We start from the raw sequence: 11,205 nt of genomic DNA, 5'->3' as shown, positions 1-11,205 counted from the left end.
GCTTTGGTCTAAAATTGATTGAAAATTATTTAAAAAATTGTGATTCACTGCCTCTAAGGAAGGCCCACCAGGAATTTAAATTTAAACTCTTAAAATCTGTCAGTACATAATGAAGTTCATAGCATTCATCTTCTGGTGTAAACTCAGCTGCTAAAAAATTTCTAATCTGTCATGACCTTTTCAGCTCTTCAGGCATGAATGCCCGTCAGGTTCCTTCTAGCAGCTGCCACTTCCTAAGCACTCAAATACCCATGCACCTCTTTGAATTTGGACAACAGACCCACATGTCCTTTGCAACCATCTATGTCATCTATATAATTCTCAAAAAAAGCACAAACCATAATCCATAATGTAGATTTACAGTAGTATTACATAAGCAATGAGGATTTTTGTTTTACTTCATCTAAATATATGAAACACTAGAGTGTGCTAGTCATAATAACTGCTACTAGATAACTAAAAATATGTATATAAATTTTTCTTTTGACTGACAAAACTGTGATAACAAAAGCCACAGTGTAGATGCAACTTTCAAGTATACTCCAAGTATATCTTTTTCTGTTTGAAAACTGGATGTATACTCTAAAACACATTTTATCTCTAAAATATGACTGTTTTGGCAAACTGGCTTAAAAACCTTTCCCAGTGCAAAACAAAACTTAAATCTTCATGAAGCATAAACTTAAATTACTTTTTTGAAATAATTAATTCATTCTGAGAATAAAATGGTATTGCACATAATTCTTACAAAGAATGAATACTTACAAGTATTCATAATATACAAAATACTTACCAAAAAGATATGCCCATGTAATTCTTACAAATCCAAACATTATACAAAGGAAACAAGGGTATAAACTGTTCTGCTTCTGCAGAAGTGGAATTCTGCAACAGATTTCTCAAAAAGAGTAAAATATACTTAGCTCCTAAATTCCAAGGTTAGGGGGGACTATACAGATGTGATGATGTTGCTACAGTCATCCATAACTGCTAGTGTCCTGTGCTGAGAAAGAGTGATCTCATCTTCACAGTGCTCTTGGGTCATCTCTGGGACAGTAGATTACTTAAGTGAAGTGTTTTTTTTTTTTTTTTTTTTTTTTTTTTTCTGGTTATAGACATGCCAGATTTAGAGGCCCACTCTGTGTATTATCACAACTTTTACTTCTAGTGTGGTGCAATGAACAGTGTTCCTGTTTTCATAGACCTTCTTCATCTGAGGAAACAAAGCATGCTGAATTTGTCCTGCAGCCATCACATCAGGTGGAGTCAAGTCTCCTAACCTGGAGGGGGACTGGCAAAGTGGCTGGGGAAATAAACCTGGAAATGTTCTAACAACAGAAATAAACCTGGATGGTTCTTAACTCAAGATTATCTCCGTTAGTACAGAAGAAGCTGTCATAAATAACTGGAGAAATCCTTTGAATCATAACCTCGCAGGTAAACCCTGAAAAAGAGAAGCAATGGGATTCATTATTTCAGTTTCCCAATTAAATTAGGTGCAAGAATTATCTTTAGTTGAAAGCAGTTACTTGCATTTTGTAATTTGTTCTTTGCTTTTTACTTCAGGACATATACAAAAATAATAACTCCCTCTTACAGAATCTATTACTGTATCTGGAATATCTGCAATGGACAAGACTTGCAATAACTTATTAGGAAAAAAATGAGTAAAACTCTTGTTCTTTTTTATTGTGTTGAACATGATAGCTGAGATTAAGGAGAATGTACGGCTACTGACTCTTATGTCAGACATAAGGCAGCTTTCTACCAGTAATTGCTGTACTGAATAAATTTAATTTTAGTTTACTATTAGCGTAAACATAAGAACTGTTTTCTACATGCCACTTCATAACAAAATAAAGCACTGTCTTTAATTATTTTCACTAAAATGTGTTCTCATTTTAGGGAGCCAATCAGATGTCTTGCATGCCAAGAGAACCTAATATGATACGAGAGTGTCATCTAGTGAATGATTTGGGTGAAGTCAAATGACTTAATAATATCCACATTTTGAGTCATACTAAGAGCACAGGAGATTAGAGAGTAGAAATACTGAAACCATTTAAAAACTTTTATTTTGGTTAGCACTATATACTTGGACACGAGGATCTTTGTGGGTCCCTTCCAAATCAGCGTATTCTGTGATTCTAAAGAATTATTTGAGAATTGTTCAATTAAAAGGAAAAGGATAAACTAACAGTTACTGCGTCAAGATATAGCCTTCCTTAATACTTCCAACTTTTATGTACTGAAAACACAGTCCAAAAGTAGAAAACACAAAGGCTAAAAGTAAAGTAAATTAGATTATAAAGTTAATTAGATGTGTTGTTGTTGTTTTCCTAACAGAAGGTTAATGCTAATAGAAATTCTTGCAAACCTTAAATATTTAGTTGCTTTAAACAAATAACTGTTTTATTTGGAAAAGTCTGAAGAAGATACTGCCTGTGCAGAGCACTTATGCTAAGGGATCTTCTAAAATGTTGTGCCTATTATGGAATAAAAGATTTAAGGTGGATGTGAACATAAACTTTGTTTTCATTATAGAATCTCACTTAATTTGGTATTCAATACATCAGTGATATATCAGGAAAGATGATCAAGAGATACTTGCACAGCTGTAGCTACAGGTTGCAATTCTCCCCAGACAGGCCATTTTAATTGGGAGAATGAGTAATTTCACTGTACTTGAAGAAAAACAATCTATATTAAGTTGTTATTATTATTATTATTATTATTATTATTATTATTATTATTATTATTATTATTATTATTATTATTTATCTTACAGGTAGATAAAAACTGAAAAAAAAAGGTCATTTTGAATAGTATGGCTTTATTTTTCAATTATACCAAAATTAATCTTTTTTTTTTTTTATACATATTACATATGCATTCAGGCACAAATAGTTAAAAGAACACTCATTGAAGTTTATTAGCCTTCTAATCTGAAAAATTGAATTTTATTGTAATGAAATTAAATTTTCATCTGAAAGTCTTAAAGTGATAGCAAATCCTATACAAGCCTATACAAGCCACAAGGATTGTTCAACCACTCTATTTCATCTGTTCCTTTAAGTTCTTCCTATTTGTAAACATTCCCTGGCCCTTTTTCTAGCTTCCTTTCAATTATAAAGTTCTCTTTTAAACCTAGTCATATATTTTTTCTATTTCTGCTTGCCTTGTCTGTGAGCTACTCCCATTTTTTGGCACATCAGCTTTTCTTCCTTTCAGCCCCTTAGATACCACTTTTTTTTTTTTTTTTTAATTTAAATCAGCATTGTAGGGGAAAATAGCAGACAAATGCAAGAGCAGTTGTGCAAATAGAAGACATAAAATAGCTGCTAAATGAGAGAAATGGGTCTTGGTAAGTACTTCAGTCATGGATGACTTTTCAACATGGGCTTATCGATAACAATTACATGTTCAACACTATTCTGATCATCCAAAGCATGGAAATGCTATGCTTTCCTATTGGCTTAGGAAAATGTTCAGCAGAATGCTACACTTTTCTGTTAATAAAATAGAATTAGCCATTCAGTGGAATACTAGCACAGATTTGTAGCTGTCACCAGAATAAGTCTATGATAACTGCCTTAAAATTTTCAGGACTATCTTTTCATTATTACAAGTAAACACTTTTTATTGGTTGAATGTTATTTTCCTCAGCTATGGATTCATGGTGAAGTTAGAATAATGATCATGTTTTGTAATATCTTTCAGCTTTTTTTTACTTTGTGTGTGCTGGTTCTTTCCTTTAGGAGTGCTGTCAAATTACCATACTCATTATCCAAGCTGTGGACAGTATTAAGTTATTATAATAAAAATCACGTTCTATTCTCTGTGTAATATAGGGCTCTAAATCTCTTAACATGTTGAAGCTGGAATTAGCCTTTAATGATACAAACAGTTACAATTCTTTTATTCATACTTTATTCATGAAGGAACATTTTTGTAAAATATGATCATTGAGGATCACTTCTTCAGATATGGGGTCATTTTTGGACAATGTGGTCATCAGTTCATCAGTTTCTTTCTTTTCTTCTTCTTTTTTTTTTTTTTTCAGACAAGTTTTTTCCCTCCAGTTTTCTTCTTGTAATGGCTTATATATAATCATCTCCTCCTTAAGGATCTCTCTTCCAATGTAGAAGACAAAAACTGTGCAGTCATAAAATCAAGTTTGCCTGGAATTAAAGAGAAAAAGAATTAAATTGCACCATTATACTCATGCATAAAACACTGTAATCTAGCTCTAAACCAAAATAGTCTTTGAGTGCTTTGCCAGAGGCACCGTATGAAGATCAGTCATGCCACACTGCTGACATGGCAGATTCCATTCATTTTCCCAAACAAAAATCCATATAGTGTCTCTGAGCTTAGAATGTGCATTTTTTCCCCTAGTGCCTAATACACAAACTTGTAGGTATTTGTAGGTATACTACTGTTAAAATTACACCTGTTCCCACCCAATCTGTTCAGAGGTTGCCCTCTCTTCTAGAATGAGAGCAATCCATTTCCCAGTTTGCTTCTGATGGTACTGTTTCCAGACATATTTTTCAGTTACACTGGCATGTTCAGAACTGCATTTCCTGACTTTTGGCACCCATTACAATACAAAATGTACTCTAGCACCACACTGAGACAGCCCAGTCTCAGTGTGGTGCTAGAGACATCCATAGAAGAAAAGCAGGAAAACAACACTGCTTCAAATGCAACGTGTCTCAGGAGATCCTGCAGCACCAGGGAGGCCCCAAGGCCACAGCGTGGTGGATGTCTCTCAGAAGGAGGAAGATGAGGAGGAGGAAGAACACCTCCATGACGGTAACACAAGGACTTCACCAAGACAATGAGAATGGCATAAAAACCCATAGAACCATTCTGAGGGGATTCCTGGTGTTCATATTAAATTGTTAGCTACTTGCATCACTGATAGACTCACTTGCAGTTCCTTCCATCAGGCCATTAACTCTTCTATTAGCTCTCTTGAAGGGGCAAATAGCCACCAGGCTTTTACACTTAAGAGCTAACTCTTCTTCCAGCAGCCATACTAAGCTCTCCTGCTTACACAACTGACAGTAATTATAACAGCCTTGCCCCAGGTGCTTGAAGTAATTATATATAAAGGAGAGCCCCTACGCAAGGGGTTTTTTAATGATGGGGCTGAGGGGGGAATGCTGCTGTAAGTGCTCTATAGTGGGACTGCACAACAGAAGGCAAAAATAGTTTCACAATCTTAATGACTTGTGGATGAACATATGGATAACTTCAGCTGGGCTGCAGAGAATGTCTTCTGATGGACAAATACATGGAATAAGGCTGTGTTTGGAAGAGATGTTTTGCTAGAAGGCATTCACCGGAATCAGAAGCAGATGGATTGATGTCAGTGTTAAACAGGTAAGCTCTCTTTTCTTGCTGTTTTGAGAGGTCTGAGTTGGGGGTGATGGGAGCACCTCATGGGCTGCTCCAGTGACCAGATATGCAGCTGACATAGGGGAACTGGGAAGCCCAGATGTGCTATCCCATTTGCTAGGTGTGCAGCTCAGCAGCACCTTCTGCACCAAGCTGCCCAAGGAGGAAGAGGGAGTTGCTGGGCATAGACACCACGAAGGCCTAACCTAACATTAGGGGTATGGCAAATTTTGTGTTGTTAGATGTAGTACTTGTGATGCTGGCACTTTTATGCTCTTGTTTTCTCTGGTAAGTGACCAGTTTGCTTAGAAGAAATAAAACTGTGATCTGTTAATTACTCTACTCAAGAGACATGTGCAATGCACAAACAGGTGAAAAATCTGCACAGAGCAGCTTCTGGCTTGAGCAAACTTAGTGCTTGAAACATTCAAGTGTATTACCTCAATTTGTATCTTGAAGTTCACTTAGCAAACAAGTTACTTACGTTGAGAATATTCTTACTATGTATGCAAGAGCATAGTAGCTCAAATGACCCACGAGAATATGCTTTTTTGCAAGTATTTTAAGATATTTTTTGGGAACAGAGTTCATAAAATGTGTATATTTTCCTATGCTTTTTTTTCCCTAATATGCACAAAACTCTTCAAAATGGAAAACTAAAATATCTGTGTTTATGTATGTAACATGGAGACTTTTGGTGGAGGGGAATATGAAGCTCGTGCACTGAAAAATACTTCAGAATTGTGGCTTAGGAGTGGGAAAGAAGGGTGGTTCAATCACAGTAATTTTGTAGTCTCCCACATGAAACTGGATTCTGACAGGATACTTGGGACCTCATGCCTTCACTTACATATGACCTGCCCTGTATTCAGTTTTAGTGGGACTCATTTCCTTTCTTTGAAGCTGTAGTGATCAGCACACACAGCTGTAGTAAGTGTTTAAGATTATTTCTCTTTCTGTAAAGCAATGGCCCAAACTGAGTATTATCAATGGTGTTAGTGAAACTACTAATAGTTGGTATAGATCTGCAGTTAGAGAGCAAGCTTTATGCACTAAAGTGAGTGAATCTTCAGTACTGCTAATATCCTTACAAGAAGATATGCTGTAATGTGCTACTTAAAGCTGTTTTTAAAGCATATTTTGGGCTAGAGTTATTTGCAGGAACTTACAACCTCAGTTGTGGTCCTATGAATGTTGTTTCTGAGGAGGAATTTTTCACAGCTAGTGCAATATGTTTCAGCATTTCTTGTATCATCTTGAAAAGAGGTAAAAATCTTTAATAAAGAAAAATATAAAATTCTAGCAAACAAAACCTCATATAATGAATACTTCACACACTTCAGTTTTGCTTGTCAGGGGTTTTATTTTTTGGACTTTGATTTTTCATCAAATTGCATGAAAATATGTAACCTTGCTTTTATTTTTAATAAATAAAGGAGGCTAGATGTGATTGTTACTTCGGTGTTACTTTTGTTATGAGGAGTTCTGAAGAGTACTTCTGTGTTATACACCAATGAGCTTCATCTTGAAGATTCTGAACTTGGTGTTCAGATGTTTTGCGGATCTAATATATGAGGATTTACATATAAAAATGTGGTTATTTATCACTTCATGTCAATTAGGGTGTGTCACACAAATATCAGAAGGAAAGCATACTTCCTGCTGTTGTCCAAGCATCTAGAAGTCTGTAAAGATTTCATATAACTTATATTACACCAGAATGTGAATTACTGCCTCTAATAGTGATCTCAGTATGTCTCTTATTTCTCACGTGAACTTTATTGTTGTATTTCGAAGTGTTTAGGTATGGTTTGCCAAAACATTAATGATTAAATGAAATATTCTATAGGTCATGTTAATTTAAAACCTTAGAATCATCTTTAATGGGCTACTGAAGTTTGTTTAACCTTTTTTTAATGTGTAAAACTTTAAAGGTAGCATAATTGAATGCAAAAGCTGATCTTAAAAGAAATTCTTCAATCATTCTCAGGCCAATTTAAGCAAGAAATAAAGGACATTATTTAAATCACAGATTAGTTTAAGTTGGAAGAAACCTCCAGAGGTCACTTGGTGCAAGCCCCTGCTCAAAGCAGAGCAAAAAGATAAATACAACTTTGTTAAAGAAAGTTTCAGTCTGACATCTGATTTTGAATCTTAATAGCCAACTATTCTGTTGGTTCAAAACAGCCTCTTCACAAAACGTAATATGAATGAGTATATATCAAGTGTGTGTTGATCTATGTGTGCTGGGAGCGATGACTTATTTTTATTTCTAAGTTGCAGAGTTTAACTCAATAGTGATTGTACCAAGCAAATAACTTTATACAGCTTGTAGTAAAGACTGATGGCTAATTTGTGAAGATGAGACCATCCGGAACTTGCACGCTTTAAGCACTTCTCTTCAGCACTTCTGAGCACCTGTAGATTTCCTTAGTTTGTTGCTAATCTTAGAAGCTCTACATCTTAATAAATTCCAGTTCTCCAAATACTCCTTCTCCTTGCCTTGGTAATGATAGTGAATGAGACTGAATTATATTGTAATTCTATGAGAGTAACAGGGATTTAGTTAAGCTAATCCTTATTTTTTTTCGTAAGTGCTTGGGGTGGGAGGGAGCAGGGAGGGTTTTTGTAGTTTCATTCAAAAGACATCTTTTCATTGTTGTCTTGGTCATAGAATCTAGATAGGCACAACAACAAAGATTAACAAAGGCATCCACTCTATTATGTAAATTCTCTTCTACAACAGAATAAAATCAGGGTCTGAGTGTAATTTCTTCTAATCTGTTGGGGAGGTGTGGATTACTTTAGAAGAAGGTACCTTTCTCTTTCAGAAACCAACTGAAGCCTGACCATTCTGTCACATTACTAAACTCAAACACTAAATGTTTAGAGATCTCGCAAAGGTGATGAGTTTCTGAAGGCATGAGTGTAGCAGATGTAGATCACAGAAATTAACTAAGATATACAGGAACATGTATAGATAGGAAATATTTATTCCCTCCTTTCTCTGGAAATGAACTAAGAGAAAGAGGATTTGAAAGGCTCTGATATATACCAGGTAAAGCCTAACCTGAAACTTTATTATTTAATTGATGAGGCTCTGGTTTTACATTGCAAAACAGAAGCTTACTTTTACTCTATCAATAGTCTTAATTTTGGTGTATTTTTTCATTGCAACTTGACTGCAATCATTCCATGAAAAATTACTTGGTAATTTTTTAAAAATTTTTATTTTAAAATACTGTGGGGGCCCAGAGAGGGCTGTCCTAGATGGCCTGCTCTGGAGGCTGCTGACATTCAAAGCATTCTTGGGCTAAGCTAAGGTGATGCAACATCAAGTGATCAATTGAAAAGTTTTATTGATGGCAGAAACTGAGTAAATCTTGTTTATAACAGGAGATATTTGGACATTATTATTTTGCAGAGGGCTGAATGGCCCATAACGTGGTGAAGAGGGAGAAGAGAGGGAGTGAATGAAATCCTGCACAATAATATAAATCCAATATTTACAAGTCATCTCCCTCACCCAGTGAGCCCAATAGATATGAAAAGAGAGAATTCAGGACTGAGTCCCTCAAACCAGTCCTTAGGCTGCATGGCCTTGAGGAGGTCTTCATTCTGTTCTGATGTGTTCTTCATCTTTTCCTGCTCTTTCTTGATTGTAGCTGTGGCACCGTGTATGGTAACACACTATTCTCCAGCTGTATGGTTTAGCACGCTGAAGTTTTCTCTTGTTCCCAGGCACTTCCCCCTGTTCAAGGGTTTCAGGGGGAATGCGTACTTCTTCCCCTTCACCAGCTACCCAGAAATGTTGCCTTTAGAGGAGGGCAGTAGTATCTTTCTATTAGAATCTGGCCTCCCAAACGTTTGAAATGGACAACTGTATCCTTTTGAGTCTACCTCATCACAGAGACACTGGGGCCGCCATTCAGCACACCATCAATATACTAATATATTTTGACTTCTTCCCTGGGGGTAATTTGGGCAAGCTCTTGTGCTCAGGCATAATAGGCAATGAATATCCCTGAGGGAGATGAGTGGATGAGTACTGTATACCTTCCCAGGTAAAAGCAAAGACTTTTGTCCACCTCTCACAAGGGAAACATAAAGAACGTATCCTCGATATCAGTGCTTGCCAGAATTGTGGCTTGTTCCTGGATGGTTGTAGTCAGCTTTGCTGTGTTTGGCACGGCAGTGGTTAAGGGACCTGTGTTAGCATTCAGGTGCCAATAATCAACTGTTAGTCGCCACCTGCTGTCCCTCTTGGGTACAGGTCAAACGGGAGAATTACAGGAATTGTTGGGAGAACTATTCCTTTCCCCTTTAGATCTGAAATCATGGGGGAGATCCCTTCTTTATCCCGTAGAGGGAGAGGATAGTGTTTAACCTTTACAGTTTTGGAGGTAACTCTTTAGCTAAGATTGCAGTTCTGTGAGCCTGTGGGTCAGGCCAGTAATTCCTGGCCTAAGCCATGCTGGGGTGAGAAGGCCTGGCACTACAGGCCTCAAGCCTCTCCAGGAGAGGAGTGAAATATCTATGACCGAATCTCCCAGGGAGACCATAGTAAAAAACCTACAACTTCAGGTAGCTGATCCCTGTGAAAACCTACAAATACAGGGAACAGATCCCTTTTTAGCCTTCAGCCTATTATTCCTCACTGGAATATGGTGCTTCTCAGATGAGGGGTCAGGAGTCACCTGGTCCCACCAGTCCCTTCAACACCACCAAGGGTATCCTGTCCATGACACCAATTTAAAAATGTGGGGGCCCAGAGAGTGCTGTCCTCGATGAACCACTTGCAAATTGCCAATTTGAAGTACACTTGGGCTAAATTATGGTGATGCAAGACCAAATGATCAATTGAAATGTTTTACTGACAGCAGAAGCTATCTGGCAGAAACAGATTAAACCTTGTTGTTTATAACAGGAGCTATTTGATGTTATTATCTTGTAAAGGACTAAATGGCCCGTAAAATCTGGTGAAGAAAAGAGATGGAGAGTAAGATAGGCAGAGGAAAGGCCTGGATCACCACCCTGGGTTCCAGCAACATCTCTGTACCAGCTCCTGCTGTGTGTGATTGGGGTAGGTGTGCAGTGGCCACCCTGAGTCACTCTGCTTGGTAGTGCAAACTAAATTAAAATAGAGCCTATAACATGACTCTTTTTTACAGAAAAAAAGTTATCTTTGAAAATTAAATAGTGGTAATGCTGCAGTTGCTAAACCAAACTAATATAATCAACTTTTGAGATAGGATATTGCAATTTTGGAAAACCAAATAGATCTAAAGGAAGAAACCTCTTTGTAAGGACAGACTGCCCTTAAACTTTTTCTGAAGATAATATCCAGTGTCCTTTCCATCTCCAACAAAAGCAAGCAACAAAACCAGAGAAGTGTAATAACTAAGAGAAATGATCTTTCAGAGTTCTTTAAATTATGTTCTGTCAGTGAGAGCTTACCCACCTCTAGATGCTAGCTCAGTTTAGTGATTTCAACAGTTAAACGCATGCCTGTATATTTTACTGAGTTTGAGACATTAGGTTGTATAAGGAGTGTTATTTGCATAAGTGCACTCACAGAAGGTTTAGAAAACAGTAATTAAATATAGAGATATCCTGTGGATTTTTCATTAAGTAGTGCCTCTTTCCATAGCAGCTGTAAACGGGATATAAATAAATAAATCTCTCTTAGCAGCAACTATTTAGTTATTCACAATGGATTTGAACCACAGATATGTTGCTACAGCCTATCAAGCATCCACAAGTATTTTGTGTTCCAATTTGGTAAATCTTAATTTTTCA

The 11,205-nt window shown here is 36.7% G+C and overlaps 1 protein-coding gene and 2 long non-coding RNA genes across 4 annotated transcripts in view; 2 read left to right on the top strand and 1 right to left on the bottom strand.

Annotated features, from left to right (window-relative positions):
• The first annotated feature begins 3,152 nt into the window (after window positions 1-3,152).
• LOC311436012 lies at window positions 3,153-4,920 on the top strand. Its single transcript, XR_014692537.1, has 2 exons — window positions 3,153-3,364; window positions 4,064-4,920. It is a non-coding gene; the product is annotated as an uncharacterized lncRNA (long non-coding RNA).
• Window positions 3,685-5,116, bottom strand: LOC311436011. The gene is made up of 2 exons (XR_014692536.1): window positions 4,937-5,116; window positions 3,685-4,181 (listed from the first exon to the last, which is right to left on the bottom strand). It is a non-coding gene; the product is annotated as an uncharacterized lncRNA (long non-coding RNA).
• Window positions 5,117-5,143: 27 nt separating this feature from the next.
• Window positions 5,144-11,205, top strand: part of FSTL5 (follistatin like 5) — a 428,524-nt gene continuing 422,462 nt past the window's right edge. For both annotated transcript variants that reach the window (XM_084517700.1, XM_084517699.1), the window contains exon 1: window positions 5,144-5,391. In XM_084517700.1, the coding sequence (XP_084373826.1) occupies window positions 5,375-5,391 (17 nt within the window). In that variant the 5' untranslated portion in view covers window positions 5,144-5,374. The remainder of the gene's footprint in view (window positions 5,392-11,205) is intronic.

Source organism: Aythya ferina (genome assembly GCF_964211825.1).
Source record: "Aythya ferina genome assembly, chromosome: 4".
NCBI classification, from domain to species: domain Eukaryota; kingdom Metazoa; phylum Chordata; class Aves; order Anseriformes; family Anatidae; genus Aythya; species Aythya ferina.
Note: the sequence above shows the minus strand (reverse complement) of the source record. Positions and strands in the feature narration are given on the sequence as shown.